This window comes from Ranitomeya imitator, chromosome 6 (genome assembly GCF_032444005.1).
Source record: "Ranitomeya imitator isolate aRanImi1 chromosome 6, aRanImi1.pri, whole genome shotgun sequence".
Lineage (NCBI taxonomy): Eukaryota > Metazoa > Chordata > Amphibia > Anura > Dendrobatidae > Ranitomeya > Ranitomeya imitator.
Window position 1 is genome coordinate 118,557,278 of NC_091287.1, and position 21,968 is coordinate 118,579,245.

The 21,968-nt window shown below is 42.4% G+C and overlaps 1 protein-coding gene across 1 annotated transcript in view; it reads left to right on the forward strand.

The window, feature by feature from the left end:
• The window catches only part of STT3B (STT3 oligosaccharyltransferase complex catalytic subunit B), a 178,876-nt gene that overhangs the window by 59,849 nt on the left and 97,059 nt on the right, over positions 1-21,968 (forward strand). Inside the window, exons 2-3 of the mRNA XM_069730024.1 lie at positions 11,205-11,313; positions 14,787-15,074. Coding sequence (XP_069586125.1) covers positions 11,205-11,313; positions 14,787-15,074 — 397 coding nt within the window. The remainder of the gene's footprint in view (positions 1-11,204; positions 11,314-14,786; positions 15,075-21,968) is intronic.

Below are 21,968 nucleotides of genomic sequence, written 5' to 3' on the forward strand. Positions count from 1 at the left end.
ATATATATATATATATATTCCTAAATAATGGAAAAAAAATACTATTCCCATAAAGAAATGTATTTATCTAAATAAAAAACAATAAAAGTACACATTTAGTATCGCCGCGTCCGTAACGACCCCACCTATAAAACTGGCGCACTAGATAACCCCTTCAGTAAACACCGTAAGAAAAAGCGTTTTTTGCCTCTTTTTTTATTATCATACCGCCGAACAAAAAGTGGAATAACACGCGATCAAAAAGACAGATATAAATAACCATGGTACCGCTGAAAACGTCATCTTGTCCGGCAAAAAAAGAGCCGCCATACAGCATCATCAGCAAAAAAATAAAAAAGTTATAGTCCTGAGAATAAAACGATGCAAAAATAATTATTTTTTCTATAAAAATAGTTTTTATCGTATAAAAGCGCCAAAACATAAAAAATGATATAAATGAGGTGTCGCTGTCATCGTACTGACCCGAATAATAAAACTGCTTTATCTATTTTACCAAACGCGGAACGGTATAAACGCCTCCCCCAAAAGAAATTCATGAATAGCTGGTTTTTGGTCATTAAGCCTCACAAAAATCGGAATAAAAAGCGATCAAAAAAAATGTTACCAATAAAAACGTCAACTCGTCCCGCAAAAAACAAGACCTCACATGACTCTGTGGACCAAAATATGGAAAAATTATAGCTCTCAAAATGTGGTAACGCAAAAAATATTTTTTGCAATAAAAAGCGTCTTTCAGTGTGTAATGGCTGCCAATCATAAAAATCCGCTAAAAAACCCGCTATAAAAGTAAATCAAACCCCCCTTCATCACCCCCTTAGTTAGGGAAAAATTAAAAAATGTATTTATTTCCATTTTCCCGTTAGGGCTAGGGTTAGGGCTAGGGTTAGGGCTAGGGTTAGGGCTGGAGTTAGGGTTAGGGTACCGTCACACAGTGGCACTTTGATCGTTAGGACGGCACGATCCGTGACGTTCCAGCGATATCGTTACGATCTCGCTGTGTCTGACACGCTACTGCGATCAGGGACCCCGCTGAGAATCGTACGTCGTAGCAGATCGTCTGAAACTTTATTTCGTCGCTTGATCTCCCGCTGACATCGCTGAATCGGCGTGTGTGACGCCGATGCAGCGATGTCTTCACTGGTAACCAGGGTAAACATCGGGTTACTAAGCGCAGGGCCGCGCTTAGTAACCCGATGTTTACCATGGTTACCAACGTAAACGTAAAAAAAAAAAAATTACATACTTACCTTCCGTGTCTGTCCTCCAGCGCTGTGCTTCTCTGCACTGGCTGTGAGCGCCGGCCAGCTGGAAAGCACAGCGGTGACGTCACCGCTCTGCTTTACGGCTGACCGGCGCTGACAGTGCAGAGGAAAGCACAGCGCCGGAGGACAGTATGTAATGTTTGTTTTTTTACGTTTACGCTGGTAACCAGGGTAAACATCGGGTTACTAAGCACGGCCCTGCGCTTAGTAACCCGATGTTTACCCTGGTTACCAGGGGACTTCGGGATCGTTGGTCGCTGGAGAGCTGTCTGACAGCTCTCCAGCGACCAAACAGCGATGCTGCAGCGATCGACATCGTTGTCGTATCGCTGCAGCGTCGTTTCAGTGTGACGGTACCCTTAGGGTTGGGGCTAAAGTTACGGTTAGGGTTTAGATTACATTTACAGTTGGGAATAGGGTTGGGATTAGGGTTAGGGGTGTGTCAGGGTTAGAGGTGTGGTTAGGGTTACTGTTGGGATTAGGGTTATGGGTGTTTTTGGATTAGGGTTTCAGTTATAATTGGGGGGTTTCCACTGTTTAGGCACATCAGGGGCTCTCCAAACACGACATGGCGTCCGATCTCAATTCCAGCCAATTGAAAAAGTAAAACAGTGCTCCTTCCCTTCCCAGCTCTCCCGTGTGCCCAAACAGGGGTTTACCCCCACATATGGGGTATCAGCGTACTCGGGACAAATAGGACAACAACTTTTGGGGTCGAATTTCTCCTCTTACCCTCGGGAAAATACAAAACTGGGGGCTAAAAAATAATTTTTTGGGGAAAGTTTTTTCTTATTTTATTTTCACGGCTCTGCGTTATAAACTGTAGTGAAGCACTTGGGGGTTCAAAGCTCTCACAACACATCTAGATGCGTTCCTTAGGGGGGTCTAGTTTCAAAATGGTGTCACTTGTGGGGGGTTTCTACTGTTTAGGTACATTAGGGGCTCTGCAAACGCAATGTGACACCTGCAGACCATTCCATCCAAGTCTGCATTCCAAGTGGAGCTCCTTCCCTTCCGAGCCCTCCCATGCTCCCAAACAGTGGTTCCCCCCCACATATTGGGTATCAGCGCACTCAGGACAAATTGGACAACAAATTGTGGGGTCCAATTTCTCCTGTTACCCTCGGTAAAATACAAAACTGGGGGCTAAAAGATAATTTTTGTGGGAAAAAAAATTGTTTTATTTTTACGGCTCTGCATTATAAACTTCTTTGAAGCCCTTGGTGGGTCAAAGTGCTCAAAACACATCTAGATAAGTTCCTTAGGGGGTCTACTTTCCAAAATGGTGTCACTTGTGGGGGGAGGGTTTCAATGTTTAGGCACATCAGTGGCTCTCCAAACGCAACATGGCGTCCCATCTCAATTCCTGTCAATTTTGCATTGAAAAGTCAATCGGCGCTCATTCCCTTCCAAGCTCTGTCATGCGCCCAAACAGTGGTTTACCCCCACATATGGCGTATCTGTGTACTCAGGACAAATTGTAAAACAACTTTTGGGGTCCATTTTCTCCTGTTATCCTTGGTAAAATAAAACAAATTGGAGCTGAAGTAAATTTTTTGTGAAAAAAAGTTAAATGTTCATTTTTATTTAAACATTCCAAAAATTCCTGTGAAGCACCAGAAGGGTTAATAAACTTCTTGAATGTGGTTTTGAGCACCTTGAGGGGTGCAGTTTTTAGAATGGTGTCACACTTGGGTATTTTCTATCATATAGACCCCTCAAAATGACTTCACATGAGATGTGGTCCCTAAAAAAAATGGTGTTGTAAAAATGAGAAATTGCTGGTCAACTTTTAACCCTTATAACTCCCTAACAAAAAAAAAAATTTTGGTTCCAAAATTGTGCTGTTATAAAGTAGACATGTGGGAAATGTTACTTATTAAGTATTTTGTGTGACATATCTCTGTGATTTAATTGCATAAAAATTCAAAGTTGGAAAATTGCAAAATTTTCATAATTTTCGACAAATTTCCGTTTTTTTTTTCACAAATAAACACAGGTACTATCAAATAATTTTTACCACTATCATGAAGTACAATATGTCACGAGAAAACAATGTCAGAATCACTGGGATCCGTTGAAGCGTTCCAGAGTTATAACCTCATAAAGGGACAGTGGTCAGAATTGTAAAAATTGGCCCGGTCATTAACGTGCAAACCACCCTTGGGGGTAAAGGGGTTAAAGTAAAACATTTTTAATAGTCCGAGAAGTAACCCGTTCTCCCAAACATATGTCGTTATAGTAATGTTAGCAGTCTATGTAGGAAGGGCACAGTGGGGGAGGAATGAGAAACTTGTGGTTTTCAGTTTTCCAGCAGTACCTGGGCTTATCTGTCTGACTAGCCAATGCAACATAATTGCTTCACAAATAGAGCAGAAAAATTAATTACCTGTGACTGGAAGGACTGATGAGCGGTCTTATCTCCAAAAGACATTCAATAAAGACCATAAACTCCCTGAAGGCTTTTAGTTTACTCTGGGATAAGTTAACTTGTTTGCACGTTCTTTTTCTGCTTGATTTAAGATTCGGTGTGATGCTACGTGCTGCATATAGTGTGATGGATTAATAGGTTATAACATCTATTGCCTGGTCTTCACCTAGAATATCCTCCATTTCTGGGTGCTTGTAGTCTACGTGTTGTCACTAACATCTCCCATCGTCCCTGTAATGTACTGTCCCTCTACATTACACGCTGTATGTGATAGCTGGACAAATCCCAACTTTTGGATTGTTTCCTTTGGATCACTAGTAATGTTATTAGATGTAATGCTATTAGAGGAGTATATTCATGCAGCCGATCAGTCCGACATGAGATGTACCGTTAATAATCCGACAGCTGGAAATTCTCTGCACATAAGCACGCTGCCTGCCTGCAATGTTCATGTCCCTAGGGATCCATAGGCACCCCTTATGGACAGCATGATGCCTGAGTGGTGCACATGTTACTAGGAAATAATTGTTTGGGTTTTTTTTGGGGGGGTGGGAGGGTTGGGAATGGGACTAGAAATGTGAGGCAGCACGTGAAGTGTAAGGTTTTGAAGTTCATTTGTTGTAAGGAAGCAATTATGGCTAGGCAGTCGCCTCAAGCATTCCCGAAAATGCAGGTATCGTGGGGGTTACCAATAAGGAATCATAGAATGTTGGAGTTGGGAGGATCCTCCAGGGTCATTGTGCCAACCCCCTGCACCATGCAGGACTCTGTAAACCATCTCAGACAGATGTCTGTCCAGCCTCTGTACACTTCCAATGAAGGAAGAACTCGCCACCTCTCTTGGCAGCCTGTTCCACTCATTGATCACCCTCACTGTCCAAAAAATGTTTTCTAATATCTGATCTGTACCTTCTCTGTATTTGTTTCATTCCATTGCTTCTCGTTCTTTTCATGTGCAAATGAGACTGATAATCTCTCTACACTATGACATCCCTTCAGATATCTGTAGACCGTCATTAAGTCTCCTCTTGGCCTTCTATTTTGCAAGCTAAGCATTCCTAGATCCTTTAGCTGTTGCTTGTATGAAATAGTTTGCAGTCTGCTCACTATCCTGGTAGCTCTTCTCTGAACTTGCTCCCATTTACTATGTCAGAATGCAGCGGTCCAAGAAATCGGGCAACCAGAAACAAGTTGATGGTGACGTGAGTGCCTAACACTAAGTGAGTCAAAACTGTTCGAGGGAACTAATCAATGCAGATAGTTGTGGTTTACGCTTACATTTTGTGCAGACTGCTACTCCAAATTACTTGGTTTGCTATTTGTACGATTTCTCTTTTTCTAAGGTGAATTGGGTGGGGGTCATCTGTCACTCTGGCACAGTCTTGGAACAGAAATCTGTTGGAGTTGACTGAAAAATAAGTGTGGTTCCTCTTTGAACTATCCATGTGCCTTTTGAAATAGATTAGCATAAATTATAAAGGAAATCTATTTAGCGTGCATTTGGCTCTGCCCCTCATCAGCCTCATCTGCCTTTTTACAAAATGGAGGCTGGTGCAAAAATGTTTAAAAAGTCACAAATGTATGATTTCCTCCCATCAACTGAGCTCCTGTCAACTTCAATTTTATGGACTGTCTGTAGAAATCCAACTCTGCAGTCGTTATCTTCTGGCGAGTGCAAAACCTGTGCTGATTGGTTATCGCAATACCAAGATATGTGAACATTTCTGTCTTGCCCAGACTCTTCTCTCCTGCCAGCAGCTCCTTGTGCGAGAAGCCTTCTAGATTCCGGTGATCCATGCACTGGTCCTCCTGTGCCGCTGCTAGATTTTATACAGGCTTTGACTGATGAAATCTTTTAATGTGCCTGGAATTCTCCATGAATGCTTTCCCTGTAAAGAATCCATCACTCGTACTTAAAGCCCTGCCAACAAAACCATTGTCAGATCCTAATGAAAGACCAGCGGACTTCTTTACTAAAGCGTGAAGAAAGCAGATGCTGAAGGCCACTTTATCCGCTCATGCAAATACTTGTTCTTACAGGAAGTTCATCATTAACTGGAGCACATTGGTTAATGGAGTTGAGCTTCTGTCTTTGGTCTACGTGGAAGCTAGATTTGACATGAAGAATTGGATTCACACTCTTTGGTTATTGTGCTGCGTGTTCTCATCAAGGGCCTAAACTAAGAATGCATTTACACTTCACGATCATAGGGGAATGAGTGTACCTGATAATCATGGCTGCCGATCACCCAACCAGCAAAATTATTTTTAAGCTTGCTTAAAATTTATCGTCCGAAGCATCGTCCTTTTGTAAACAGGATATGACAGTCTATAAAAGGGGTTATCAAAGAAAAGAAAAAAAAAGTAAAATTATTATAAATGAAGTCCTAAATCCATTTAACAGATCACACTTGTTTTGTCACATTAGTATTAGAATGGCCACCGCTTTGCTTCATTGAGGGAATCCTTTTTTTATAGACACAGCAGGTGCTTTCTGCTGTGCTCCATGGTTTCCGTAGCTCCAGTAGAACTGCCGTTATTTTGTAGTTGACCACTTATGGTCACCGCAGTCAGACGTTCTCTTGCTAATCAGCTATATATATATTTTTAAAGTTCTCTTTAGTGTTATATGAAAACTAGCATTGAATTATTTTTTTCTCTGTATGCTAACACATTATATTTGGCGCATCCCAGCAATACGTCATAGAGAATGTTTGTGTCCAGTTGACGTGGTGACCATCCCCTTTTGATTACATGTGGTCAGAGGATTCTGTTCTACTCCCCACAGCACCACCACCCAGATGGACATTGAGTGGGGTTTTTCTGTTCTATTAGTAAGCAGGGCTGTGGAGTCTGTAAGCCAAGCCTCCGGCGCCTCAATTTCCATGACACTGACTCAAACTCCACCAAAATGGGCTCCGACTCCATGACTCCGACTGCACAGCCCTGTAAGTAAGGCTTCAGATCTCAATATTTCACATGTGTTCTCTTAGCAGACTCCAGAGAGAATACTTATCCATTACATTGCCATCCATGTTTCATCCAAGTGCTGTCCAATATTTTACTGGTAGGAGAAACTTTTTTTTTGTCCCTTTAATGCAAGAATGAACAGGTGGCTTCCACATGGTACATGGACCAAAATGGATGACAATGAGATGTTGTACAGAAGTGAGAAGCTGACTCTGAATAAGGCTTTATACGGTCATGTTTAGAACGGGCTTCACAAGCATTGGAGAACATTGCCCGGATTCATAATAATCACTCTCCTGACTGGTTCCCATTATGGAAAAAGTTACCCTAAGGCTGTGTTCACACGTTCCGGTTTTTTCGCGGTTTTTCCCTATAAAAACGCTATAAAACCGCAAAAAAAACGCATACAAGAAGCATCCCATCATTTAGAATGAATTCCGCATGTTTTGTGCACATGATGCGTTTTTTTCCGCATAAAAAACGCATCAGGCACAAAATCCGGACATGCTCATTCTTTTTGCGGTTTTTATGCGGATTTCCCACTACAAAATGCATTGGGAAGTGTCCGGAAAAAACCGCGGAAAAAACGCGTCAAAAACGCGGCAAAACCGCGGCAAAAAACGCATGCGGATTTCTTCAGGATTTCATGCAGAAAATGTCCGGTTTTTCACAGGAATTTTCTGCATGAATTCCTGAACGTGTGCACTTAGCCTTAGGGTACCGTCACACTATAACATTTCGATCGCTACGACGGTACGATTCGTGACGTTCCAGCGATATCGTAACGATATCGCTGTGTCTGACACGCAGCAGCGATCAGGGATCCTGCTGAGAATCGTACGTCGTAGCAGATCGTTTAGAACTTTCTTTCATCGCTGGATCTCCCGCTGTCATCGCTAGATCGGTGTGTGTGACACCGATCTAGCGATGCGATCCAGCGATGCGCTCGCTTGTAACCAGGGTAAACATCGGGTAACTAAGCGCAGGACCGCGCTTAGTTACCCGATGTTTACCCTGGTTACAAGCGTTAAACTAAAAAAAACAAACAGCACATACTTACATTCTGGTGTCCGTCAGGTCCCTTGCCGTCTGCTTCCCGCACTGTGACTGCCGGCCGTAAAGTGAAAGCAGAGCACAGCGGCTGTGCTTTCACTTTCACTTTACGGCCGGCAGTCACTGAGTGCGGGAACCAGACTGCAAGGGACCTGACGGACACCAGAATGTAAGTATGTAATGTTTGTTTTTTTTAGTTTAACGCTTGTAACCAGGGTAAACATCGGGTAACTAAGCGCGGTCCTGCGCTTAGTTACCCGATGTTTACCCTGGTTACCCAGGGACCTCGGCATCGTTGGTTGCTGGAGAGCTGTCTGTGTGACAGCTCCCCAGCGACCACACTACGATTTACCTACGATCACGGCCAGGTCATATCGCTGGTCGTGATCGTAGGTAAATCGTATAGTGTGACGGTACCCTTACTCTTTAGCAGCTCACCAAATCAAAGATCTTTTCTTCATCCCTGAAAGTAAAGATGAAAGTTCTCCAAGGTTCTCTCCATTTTATCTGCATACAAAAGGCTGCGGTGATAAGTCAGATATGAGTTGTGCTGGTAGCTCCACAGGATATATAGAGTGCAAGGTGTCCTATTGTCTTACCTAGAACTGATTTCACACTTTTTTTGGTTCATTAATATTAGGCCAACTTCTAGTTTTGGGCTTCTTTTTTGTCTGACAGAATGGCTTGCTGATGCAGTGTATTCCTTGCATTTGAGAGGTTGTGTCACTGATGTATGAGTTCAGACTGTACTTGGTATGAAAGAAATGTAGAATACAGTGACTGTGCCCTGACAGGTCAACAGCAGCGGGCGCCAGATTTTAGAAAATGACAGTATTTGTGAAGCTCTGATGACCATGCGTTCTGCTATATAAATGAAGCATTTACCATTCAAGCCAAATAATATGGTATTCATTCTGCTCCCGAACCAGGTAGAAAATGTATTCTCCACTACTCGGGAGGAATACTTATTGGTCCAAGCCAAAAGGGTTCTGCAAAAAAACATGGCTCATAATGTCTCCATATTCTCTTATATTTACCGTATTTAGTTTTTTCTTCTTCAAAATTCCTGTTTGCTCCCGGTGTGATGATTAGTTTGAAGTGACGGCCATTGAGGTTGTTCTCTATGGCTCACGTATCACTACAGCCTACTAAAGTAATTATTGAAGTGCAATAAGGTCCACTAATGGGTTTAGAAGCCTTGGTTACCGACTACCACTATAGCGCTAACCTGTTCTGTAGCACAGCGCTGTTCACATTTAGTATCGTCTTTCTAGTTTCCTCTTCGCCCATGTCCACCCTGAATCTAAACTCATTGGAAGCTCGTTAACTCATCAGTGGACTTTATTCAATTTGGTAGGTAGTCTATACAACCGTGTGAAGCACATGCTAACTACATGCCGCTGTCTATGTTCCCTTTACCCGTACATGATCAGTTTATGCATACTGGGAAATTTGTTGCTCATCGTTCTGGGTTTATCATCGTCATGTTCTTCTTATCTGGATGCAGATGTCAGTTGAAGTTTTGAGCAGGTGTTTTTGTGTTTTTTTTTCTTCTATATTCTCCATTAGAAACCTCGTCTTTTTTTTTTTTACCTCTTCCTATATATCACAGTGAAGTCTTCGGGCCTGCGCTCACATCCTGTTTAGCGGCGTTAGTGACAGCTTGTCGTTTGATGGGCAGAACCTGGGCTGAAGTTTAAAGGGGGTTGTCATACAAACTCTATATATTTTAAGCAATATGTCATAGAACAAAACTACGTTTTATAGTTGGATGGCTAAAAAAAATCGTTCCTGTGGTGAGATCTGATAAACGTACACCTGTTGTGTACTGTGTAATGTCTGTGTCTGACCGTACAGTAACATGGTCTGATCATACCACAGCTCCTGGCCAGAGGAGGAAGAATAAGTGATTATACAGACCACAAAGCAATGACTTGTAGTTGCTGCTTCCTGTAAGGTAAGACCTTTCACTTCCTGTTTTATCACAGGAGCGAGTGTTTCTGCTGTATTTCCAGTCTACTGGGCTCATCATAAACCAAGTCAGGGAGGTAGGAGCTTCAGATGCCGCTGAGCTCATGTCACCGATTTGCTTAGATGAGCTCTGCGGGCTGAAGACCTAGCAGAAACACTTGATCTTGTGATAAAATAGCCAGGGACATGTGTGACCTCACTGGACACAGCAGCTTTGAGCCCCTTCTGTCCATTCTGTATATGCTACTTTACTTTTTGCTTCCCCCCCTTTCGCCAGGAGACGTGGTATGTGGCTAAATATCTGCATGGTTAGAAATATCCGTAACACAATAAATGTGCCCCCCCACCTCCATGTACAAGATATAGCTCAGCAGAGGAACTTTTTATTTTTTAACACATTCTGTTGTAAATCTTATTTTTATTCCATGATGTATTCATTAAGATGTGCTTTGTGTGACCACTCCATTAAGAACCTCTGCTCTACTTGTCAGTCAGTTACTTTAGCCTTATTTCATCTGGCCTGTTTGACTTCTTCTCTAGCGCACCCCCAGATGTTACAGGCAAGGAAGTCTCTGGTGGTCACTGCAGCGTGTTGTAGGAATTTATAAAGGGGGTAGACGAGCTGTTGGCGCTGCCTTTTGAGCGTGATAAGCAGATTCACGACCCTCCTATATAAAATCCTAGGTATTTTACAGCATTTCAAGTGGTTCTCATCTCGTCAACCGCTACACATAGACCTGCTTATGGCACATGGATGTTAGAGGAAGGTCCCATCAAAGTAATTAATACAGATGGGGATAGTTGTAGGGATAAAAGAAATGAGTGCCTGATCAATGCGATAATTCAGAATTGGTGCCAGGGATGTGGAGTCAGTAAGCCAAACCTCCATCGACTCCATTTCCATGAAACCAACTCCAACAAAATGGGCTCCGGGCTACTAGCCCTGATTGTTACAGTCCAGTATTTGTTGAGACTCCATTCATAAAATCGTAGACTGAACGTGCCTGTCTTGTATGTGAGAAATGTTGTCTATTTTCAATGGAAATGTACGACAACTGTTGCATATGTGCAAAATGAGGGGTCTTACATTGTGGCCTACTACAGTGGGTGGGAGCTGTATTGCAGTAGTGCTTAGACTGAGGAGGTACAGGGGTGACGTACATTTAGATACGCAGCGCAGCTGGTGCATATCCATGCTGGTATGTGACTGGGAGATGGTGGGCTTCAGAATGGCTGACTGTGGCTACAACAGATGGGAAATGGCTCATGTTGTCTGATCCAGCATTACACACGGGGCCATGTGTTCGCCCCGTGCCGAGTAAGTCATTGCACGCTCAGTTATAAGAGTATTCTTCCCGTTCTGCAGAATATAAAATTAATACCACCACTTTGCTTTGTATGTGCACATGCCATAGGATGACATTGATTGTTGTCTTTTTCCGCAGATGCCAAGCATGTCCTTTATGTGAGAGGCTCATTCAGTCGTACAGCTTTAACTCCTCTGTGCTTTTTTACAGGTTCAACTACAGATCAACACATCATCTCGCATCCCACGGGTTTTATGAATTTTTAAATTGGTTTGATGAAAGAGCATGGTATCCACTGGGAAGAATAGTGGGTGGCACGGTAAGTGTCCTGACTATGTGCTCTGTTTGAGGGAATGCTTTATTAGTTATATTTTTAGCATTGATTGACTCCTGTAATGTTCTGTACTGCTGCACTCTTACATAGTGAAAACCGCTGGATTTTGATCGACATCGGCACTAGTCAGCTAATGTAAAATTCCACAGCTGCTAGACAGATTCATTAACTTTTTTGTTATTTAAAAATGGGTTATTCCACAATCAAACCACAGCTAAGTGCTGTACTTGTCGTTGTCTGTCAGACCCAGGAGGCGTGGTATTTGTCATTGTTTTATGGCATTTACCGTGCAATATAAATGACCTGATGAGGATAACACAGTATATCCGAGGTTAGTAGCACTGAGCAAACCTGAAAGTCAAATTTTTTTTTTTTTTTTGCAGGTATGTTTAAATCAGGAAGACATTGTGAGATTTTTCAATTCAATTCGAATCTGCCGGAAAGGGGTTTAAAAAATAAACTCCCTGCCCAGTCCTTCTGCTGGCTCCTCTTCCTACTCTCCCCGGTGCTGCAGCGGGCATCATTTGTGTTCTTTTGGGAGGTGAAATCAACAAAGCAAATTGTAATTTTGTCATTGGGATTTTGCCATGTTCACCAGGGGATTAGATGTAATTTTTATATTCTAGATATAGTGATACCCTTAGTGATAACAAGAACTGGGCTCCCATGTCTCTCGTTTCTAACCAGCCGTTGTTGTTTGCCACCATATTAAGTCTGTGGCAGCTCCTACAGTCACACTGAGGATAGCGCATACGTTTTGACTGTGGGACAACCTCTTTAATTAAATTTAATTTACTACAAGAAATGTGAACTAAATTTAAAATGACAAATTATAGAAAATTTCCTGATGTTAAAAATCTAAACTGCAGTTATGTGCTGAATGATGAAAGACTTTGGATCATTAGGTGCCACATTAAAGAAATGTCATCTAGAAGAGAGGACAATAAGCACATCTCGCATAGTCCATGCACAGAAGAAGTGGGCTAAGTTGCCTCTAGACACCAATTATCTCTAGAGGAAACAAGTTCTGGCAGGTTAAAATCTAACATGTCCCCAAATTAAACACAAGGGGCCTGATTCATTAAAGCTTTTACAGCAAAATCTTGGCACTTTGAAAAGCCAAGCCCATTTCGCCAAGCTCCAATAAATTGGGCAGAGCTAGGATGGGGGTGTTTGCTATGACACAAATCTTACTCCAGCAAGGACTGGAGTAAGATTTATTGCGAGGCGTACTCTGCTTATCACACGTTCCTGATTCATTGAAAGGCTCACACTCCATCACCGTCCGCTCATCAAGACTAGCGGTTTTGATTAATTTGGGCCAAGGGCTAGGCTATTGGGCAGTGTGTATGGTAACCCTAAACCCCCAAAAAGGTCACATATGAAAATGCAGTCATCCCCTGTAAACTTCTGACCCTTGGTAAAATTAAATGACTTTCCCGCGTCCTACCACCAGTCCTGGGCAGCCGCGGAGATGGTGATTTAATCTCTCAATAACAGAAGTGTTTGTACAAGGTCATCATATTTCTCCTTTCTGCTGAATTAACTTGCATGTTTATTTCCGCCCCCCTCCCCCAGATTTTTTAATAAAAATATTAATATATTATTTATTAATAAAAAAAAGTTGTATTTTTTGCTGATTTCTAAGTCCTGCGGTGTTTTTAATTGGGATATTTAAAACAAACCCCATTCCATTTGTAGGAAGGAGAATATTTAGCATTTTAACCTGAGTTCTTAAAATGGCACCTTCGGATGATTAGTAAAATGTCGTATGTAGTAATCTGACAGTGTAAATTATAAATGGGATACAAGGTTAGATCTCTTCAGCTTTCCTAATTGGCTCTGGTGTCGTTAAGCTTTCTCTTCCAGTTTGTACATTTGGCCTTCTCCTTTCTCAGTAAAATGTTTGTGTTAACTCTATTCTACCGGTTTCATACAATCCATTCCTTGTAATATGACTAGTCTGTTTGCTTTATGATGTGGAGAAAAGATGCCCATGACATATTAATGGCATGCGGGAACGAGGAGCATGGGAGTTGGATAATTATAAAGCCCAATGTATTTCCGATCATTATCCTCTGGATTGGGAATAATAGGTGGATGAGCGGTGGCTCAATTGTGGACTGGAATGGAGGACCCATTTTACCCGTTCCCAAGAATGTGGCTGGAAACAGCTGAACATGGCATTTTATGTTCATTTGCGGATTCCCTGCGATTTCTACATATACCCAAACCCCCGACTTTCATAATTTATCTAACAGTCCTGCAGCTAAGGGAATAGGGGACCGGACCCATTCATTCTGTTTCTTAAACCTCCACCGATCTAGAATTTTTAACTTATCCAGTGTATGAACAACTGTTTCTGAATGGAAACCCCTTTAAAAGATTAGGATGAAAAGTCTAAAGCCCCCGTCACACATAGCGAGATCGCTAGCGAGATCGCTGCTGAGTCACAAGTTTTGTGACGCAACAGCGACCTCAGTAGCGATCTCGCTATGTGTGACACGTAGCAGCGACCAGGCCTCTGCTGTGAGATCGCTGGTCGTGTCGGAATGGCCTGGACCGTTTTTTGATCGTTGAGGTCCCGCTGGGTAGCACACATCGCTGTGTTTGACACCTTACCAACGACCTCGCTGACAGGACGTCCCATTGAATCGTCATGAAATAGCATCGTTGTACAGGTCGCCGCATCGCTGCTGCGTCGTTGGGGAGATCTCACTGTCTGACATCTCACCAGCGACCACATAGCGTCGCAGCAACGATCCCTGACAGGTCGTATCGTTGTCGGGATCGCTTAAGCGTCGCTATGTGTGACGGGGCCTTTACATAGTGCGAAGGAAGACTAAATCTTGATTTTGAAAGTATATAAAGATTGCAAAGCCTCATGAAGGAGCTAGAATGCACAAATGCCATTGTGTAGAGACCCGGTGGCCGTTTAGGGGCATCTGACAGCTTCCCTATAAATAAAACATAAGTTGGAGCGTTTTTACTTGTTTGTTTCCTGTAGAGCTCTGTAAGGACCAATTCTGCAGCTGCTCGCGGGTCTTGTTGACCTAGATGTCTTCAGTTTTATGGTATAAAGAAGCTGTTGAAATTAAACTCCTAATATAATATTTGAGGACTCCCTTCCTCCTTCGCAACCCCATCTCTTAATCCACAGCAATTCGTTCCTATCATTTGGGGATGCGGTCTTTAATCCTACACTTTTCCCGCAGACTATCTTGCAAAGATAGTGTAAAATTACATGAATGTAATGCATGGATGCCGGGCTCCGGCTCATAGAAGGCCGATATCTGCGGGATCTGAATTTATGTACAGCATTTTTGTTTTGTGGTTATTGGTTTTAAACTAATAATCAGGATGTCTATATAAAAAAACAAAAGCTACCATTTCTGTATGTAGTTGATCAGGAAATAATCCATGTACCTATTTTTACGTTCACTGTTTTTCTTCTGCAGGTGTACCCTGGGCTGATGGTGACAGCCGGACTTATCCATTGGGTTCTAAACATGCTGAACATTACCGTCCACATAAGAGATGTGTGTGTGTTCCTAGCACCCGTTTTCAGCGGCCTTACATCCATTTCCACCTTTTTGCTCACTCGAGAACTGTGGAACCAGGGAGCAGGACTGCTAGCTGCCTGCTTCATTGCTATAGTGCCAGGCTACATATCCCGATCGGTAGCTGGATCCTTTGACAATGAAGGCATTGCCATTTTTGCACTGCAGTTTACATATTATTTGTGGGTAAGTAATTGGATTTTCCTCTTCCCTGTAGCCTTTCTCCACGCTCTGGCAAAGAAACAATAACTACCTTTATGAACTGCATAAATTGTCTGAACATTCATCTGCATTTTCCTCACACATCACTGGCTTTTCAGCATGCCCCATCACAATTTTAAGGAATGAATAGAGATTCGGCTCGTTTTTCCAGTGCCATTCTGTGTAGTCATTGTTACTGTTTTCTCGTCCGTTGAAATCTGCTTCCCCTCTCTGCTGGTTTGCCCATGGCTATCGGGCATTTCCCCTCATGTTTGTGGCATATGTGGCTTGTTACACTGTAGTTTCTGAGCATGCTTTCCGTATGCAGATCATTCATGCACCGTTACATTTATGACCCAGGCTTCACTGTTTAGTAGGCTCTGGGTGACGCGTACTGGATCATTAATGAAGGTGCCGGCAGTTTATTGTTGGCTGTAACTACCGATCTCGTGTAAATGTTTATTGACTCGATTAGCACGGTTTTAATATTTTTATGGTCTCTATTAACTACTCGTGTAATAAAGATTCAGGGACTATTGTATTAACACTTAGGACAGGGCTCCAAATGATGGGCTAATTAATGGTTACAAGACATCATGTGGTTTTAGATTTAGAAGCCAACGGGATTATCGTATGGCTGGGGCCTTTTATCATATAGTGGAGGTTAACCGCTCCAAGGAGTTCTGCAAGCTTGGAAAAAAAAATCTTTTAAAGGGATCGTCTCAAGTGGTTTCTCTTGAGCAGCTCAGAGCTCTACAGTCTCCTTACTGTCTCGTTTCTGGCAGGGCAGGCACTCCTCCTTAAATGACGGTTCTGGTGAGCAGAGCTGTAGTATTAGAGCAGAGCTATACGGTTCTGCTAACAATTAGCCCACAGTGGAATGTTCTGGAGTGTACACTATCCCTGTATTTTCACATAGAGATGATAGGACATGTTAATGAGCACACAGCTGTGTACCCTGAGAGCCATGATTACGAGACCTGCTCTGAAAGCTGCGGGGCTGGTGGATTTTTACAAGATATATGACGGCAAATTGTCAGAAGCTGGGAGGGAGGTGAGCAAATGCTCTATAGAAATCAGTGGCCTGGAGATTGGTGGCTGTGCATATTGGGAATTAACTTGTCTCTTGGAATAACTACTGGGCATTCACTAGTGGCTGAGCTCAATTTAAACCAGCTTTACACTATGACAGACAAATGTTCTCAATGCAGGAGCATGACATCAGAAAGGAAAATCAAGTCAATTGCAAACTTGCTAATTCTCATGTTAACTAAAGCAATTTTTAATAACTTAGAATACCCTTACATAATTTTTAGGAAGTTGGTGTGCAGTTCACAATTCCCTTCCCCCCCATATCCTGGTTTTGTTAGCACCTTTTAGGCTATGTGCACACGTAGAATGGTCCACTGCGGATTTTTCCACAGTGGATTTGATAAATCTGCAGAGCAAAAACGCGGCGTTTTTGCTGCAGATTTATCGTGGATTTACCACGGTTTTTCTGCGGATTTCACTGCGGTTTTACAACTGAGGTTTTCTATAGAAGCAGCTGTAAAACTGCTGCGGAATCCGCAGAAAAGTGACATGCTGCGGAATGTAAACCGCTGCATTTCCGTGCGTTTTTTCCGCAGCATGTGCACTGCGTTTTTGTTTCCCATAGGTTTACATTGTAATATAAACTCCTGGGAAACTGCTGCGGACCCGCAGCGTTTTCCGCATCGTGTGCACATACTCTTATACTTTTCTTATGCAGGGCATGCCTCCTCTGCATTTGTTGAAAAATACAGTTCAACAATTTCTTTAGCTTTGATTGTGCATGCGTCAGAACTGTAAATGAAGTAGCTCCAAAGATTATCCCTGACCCATGTATGATTTACCTTGTGTGGTGGGATTCCGTTTATGCTCGCTGAGTATATATTTGGTATTTGGACACAATGTCTTTAGGCGCCAACGTCCCTACAAAGTTATCCAAGGCAAAAACTCCTCAGGAAAATGTCAGCTGTTTTTTTTTTTTTTTTTTTTTTCTTGAAGCATTTTTTGTGGCAGTTTTGCTGTTGACATCTTTTCTACTTTCTGGAAGCCTCCAGAAGAATGAACTGGTCACTTCTCTTAGCCACTTCGTGACTTTTGAAGCCCTAAGGAGTAGTGATGAGCGCGTGTACTTGTTGCTCTGGTTTTCCCGAGCACGCTCGGGGGACCTCTGAGTATTTGACTGCTTGGAGATCTAGTTTTCATCACCGCAGCTGAATGATTTACAGCTATTAGCCAGCTTGATTACATGTGGGGATTCCCTAGCAATCAGGCAACCCCCACATGTACTCAGCCTGGCTAGCAGCTGTAAATCATTCAGCTGCCGTGATGAAAACTAAGTCTCCGAGCACTAACAAATACTTGGAGACCAACCGAGCGTGCTGGGGAAAACCTGAACGAGTACACTTGCTCATCACTACAAATGGAGTTAAAAAGTGACAAAAGACATATGCACAGCATGTTGTTTTGACATTGTTGCACATTAGATTCACGATTTGTAACTGTTTTTTAGCTCTTTTTAAGGTGGGTTCCAGGCGCAATTCACCTGTACAAGACAGGCCATACCAGCTTTAAGAGGTCTGTTCACACAAGCATTGCAGCCTAGCCCTCCCCTGTGCACACAGTGATTTTATTCATAACCTGTGACCAATATTTCTGATATCAAAGGAGCATCGCATTGACATGGCCACTTCAGGTATCATCTAAGAGGAAAACACCTTGAGTCACTTAAAAATTAATGCGACTTACCTACTAAAAATGTTCCGCTATCATGGGAAGGATTAGTAAATATACCTGGTACCCCCATTCCATTCATTGTGCCACTTACGCCTGGTCTCAAGACCTCATATATAACACAAAACAGCATTATTATAAACCTTAGCTTACTATGCTAAAAACCAAGCCCTTATACAGGAATATCCACAGAAATATTTAGGTTTCAAAACACCTGCAACACCACACAAATTTTTTTAAGCAGTTGAATAAAAACGAATAAAATCATACTGACCTGAAAAATCATGTTGGCAAGTAATTTTTATCACATAATGAACATTGTAAGGAAAAAAAAAGACAATGTCTGAATAGAGAGAGAAAAACGGGGCCAGCAAGAACAGACAGCTTTTCTGCCATGCGCCATTTGTTTTGCTTCTGATTTTGTTTAGAACAGTCGTCATTATCACTTGCAAAGAACCTGACACCGGGTTCGGCCGATGTGAGGTACAGCCATCACTTTTCAGGCCTGATATACAGAATTATAGAATGCTGTATACAGTGAAGAAACTTTTTTTTTGATCCCTTGGTGATTTTTTCAGTTTTCCCACTGACAGACATGAACAGTCTATAATTTAAAGGGTAGGGTAATTTTTATACTGAAAGAATATAAAAAATAAATTCCAGAAAATCACACTGTATGAATTATATAAATGTATTTGCATTTTGCAGTGAGAAAGAGAAGTATTTGATCCCTCTGGCAAACCAGGCTTAATACTTGGTGGCAAAACCCTTGTTGGCAAGCACAGCAGTCAGATTTTTTTTGTAGTTGATGAGGTTTGCGCACATGTCAGGAGGAATTTTGGCCCACTCCTTTTTGCAGATCATCTCTAAATCATTAAGATTTTGAGGCATTCTCTTGGCAACTTGGAACTTCATCTCCCCCATAAGTTTCCTATGGGATTAAGGTCTGGAGGCTGGCTAGGCCACTCATGACCTTAATGTGCTTCTTTTTGAGCCACTCCTTTGTTGCCTTGGCTGTATGGTTTGGGTCATTGTCTTGCTGGAAGACCCAGCCACGACCCATTTTTAATGTCCTGGCAGAGGGAAGGAGTTTGTCACTCAGGATTTTACGGTACATGGCTCGCTAAATTCTCCCATTTATGCAGTGAAGTAATCCTGTACCCTTAGCAGATAAATACCCCCAAAACATAATGTTTCCACCACCATGCTTGACAGTGGGGACGGTGTTCTTTGGGTCATAGGCAGCATTTCTCTTCCTCCCAACACCGCGAGTTGAGTTAATGCCAAAGAGCTCAATTTTTGACTCAACTGACCACAGCACCTTCTCCCAATCACTAACAGAATCATCCAAGTGTTCATTGGTAAACTTTTTTAGTTAAAGACTGATCTCTCACCTTCCTCATGATTAAGGATACCCCACAAGGTGAGATTTTACGTGGTGCCCCAGATTGATTTCGATTGACAGTCACTTTGTATATCTTCCATTTTCTTTTTTTACTATTGCACCAACAGTTGTCTCCTCACCCAGCATCTTACGTATGGTTTTCTAGCCCATTCCAGCTTTGTGCATGTCTATGATCTTGCCCGTGTTGTAAAGATTAGAGTCTGACGGAGTCTGTGGACAGCAGTCTTTTATAAAGGTGACTATGTAAGACAGCTGTCTTTAATGCAGGTATCGAGTTGATTAGGAGCGTCTTAACTGGTCTGTAGGAGCCAGAACTCTTTAATGGTTGGTAAGGGATCAAATTCTTATTTCTCACTGCAAAATGCAAATTAATTTATATAATTTATACAATGTGATTTTCTGGATTTTATTTTTGATATTCTGTCTCTCAATGTTAAAATTACCCTACTCTTAAAATTAAAGACTGTTCATGTCTTCGTCAGTGGGCAAACTTACAAAACCGGATAGGGATCAAATAATTATTTGCCTCACTGTATCTGCCCTAAACCCGACCTGCAAGCCAAGATAAAGATCCATTATACTCGCCTGCGGTGCAGTCTGGTTCAATGTATGTCACTGGTCTTGGTCTGGTGCTGCCTCCCTTCTTCTTGCCATGCTGTCCTCCTTGCTTCGTGTGGATGACGTGTCCCTATTTCAACCACACAGTTTCCCGGACATGGCGCTCCTGCACAGGCGTACTTCTCTGCCTCGACAAGGGCAAAGCAAAGTACTGCAGTGTGCCAGCAAAGGTCATGGAAAACCTGTGGACTGCAATACTTTACTCTGCCCTAGTCAGGGCAGAAAAATACGCCTGCACAGGAGCGCTATGCCGGGGGGGAACTGTTTTATGACGTAGGAACGCGTCATCCCTTGAGGAAGGTTTATCCGAAACGCGCGTCGGGAGGGCTGGGGACGTCAGGGCTCTTCATTCAGCATTCATCATTACACGGTATGTTATCAGTCTCATGCTCTGAATGTCTTGCTGTTTTCCTTCTATCCCCACTGGTTGGTTATATTATATATAGGAGTGGTAGTCATTCCGTATTGAGCATTATATTATGTCTGACTTTGACTGCTGGACTATGAGTGCCGTTCTGTTCCCCTACCGTGCAATTATGGCTGCATTGCCGATTTTAGCATTTTACTGTCACTTCTGACCTTTTGTATTTGTATCCTAATAAAGTTTGTACTTGCATTACTATACTTGCATTACTTTTGGACTAGTACACCTTTTTCTTTGTGGTATCAAAGCAAAGTACTACAGTGTGCCAGCAAAGGTCATGGAAATCGTGTGCACTGCAATACTTTTCTCTGCCCTAGTCAGGGCAGAAAAATACGCCTGCACAGGAGCGCTATGCCGGGGGAACTGCTTTATGATGTAGGAACGCGTCATCCACACGAAGCAGGGGGTGAAGGACAGAATTGTAGGAAGGGAGGTGCCAAGACCAGCGATAGCCCCACAGCAGAGAAAAGGTATTGTTCTTGTCTTTCAGGTCGGGTTGGGGGCAGATATACAGAATTATAGATTGCTCTTATCTCCTATCGGTCAAACCTGGTAACATGTTCGCTTTAAACGGCTAGTCAGCTGTGTACAAGCTGCTTGTTTAATAGCCTATTGCCTGTTCATTGAACCATGCGGAATTACCGCTCCCAATGCATTGTACGGGGACATTATCTTGCGGAGACTGAGCATCTCCACAAGATAAATGGACATGCTGCGGTCTGGAAAGATGCGCCGCATGTCCGTCTCCACAGAGAAGCCACGGGTGCCGTTGTACGCATAGTGGGCATAGGATTTCTTGAAATCCCATCCACTATGCTGTAACATCTAGAGGCTGTGGATGTACGCATCATCCAACCTGCAGCATTTATTGACCATGGGAACATACCCTAAGGGGTTTTCTGGTGACATTAATATTGATATCACATCTTTTAGTGTAGGTGATCAATATCAATTAGTGAGCGGCTTAATTTGCAATAGTTAAAAGGGCAAGTATAGGTTTATTTTGAGGTTTGTTTTTTTTATGTACATTTCCAGTCTTGTTTCTGCCTCTTGTTGGTCTTCCTTGTGCTGGCTTCTTGTAGAGGTCATATGCCGTACCACTGCCATCAGCGCTCAATGATTGGAGCCCAATGGGGACTGTAAAGCGCTGTGGAATTGAATAGTGTTAAATAAGGTAGTAAAATAAATAGTCGTCATGCGACCTTTGAGGTCACTGATTGGTTGGAAACAAAATGTGGTGGCCCACCAGCTTTGCCTCTGCTTGTTGGAAAACACTTTCAACTACCGTAGTTTCTTTTCCATTCTCCTCTATTTCAAATCTTTAGGGCATATTTAGCCTATTGATAGTGGGGGCCCATCTACAGCTCTGGCAAAAATAAAGAGACCGCTGCAAAATGTCCAGTTTGTCTGATTTTTTTTTTCCCTTTATATGCATCTCTTTGAGTAAAATGTGAATTGTTCTTTTATTTTATAAACTTCTGACAACATGTCTCCGAATTTCCAAACAATACTTTGTCAGAAAAAAAATACAAAGAAAAATGGTCAAAATTTTAAAAAAAATCCAGTGCTTTCAGACCTCAAATAATGCAAAGAAAACAAGTTCATAATCATTTAGAAACAACAATACTAATGTTTTAACTCCGGAATAGTTTATAAATCAATATTTTGTGGA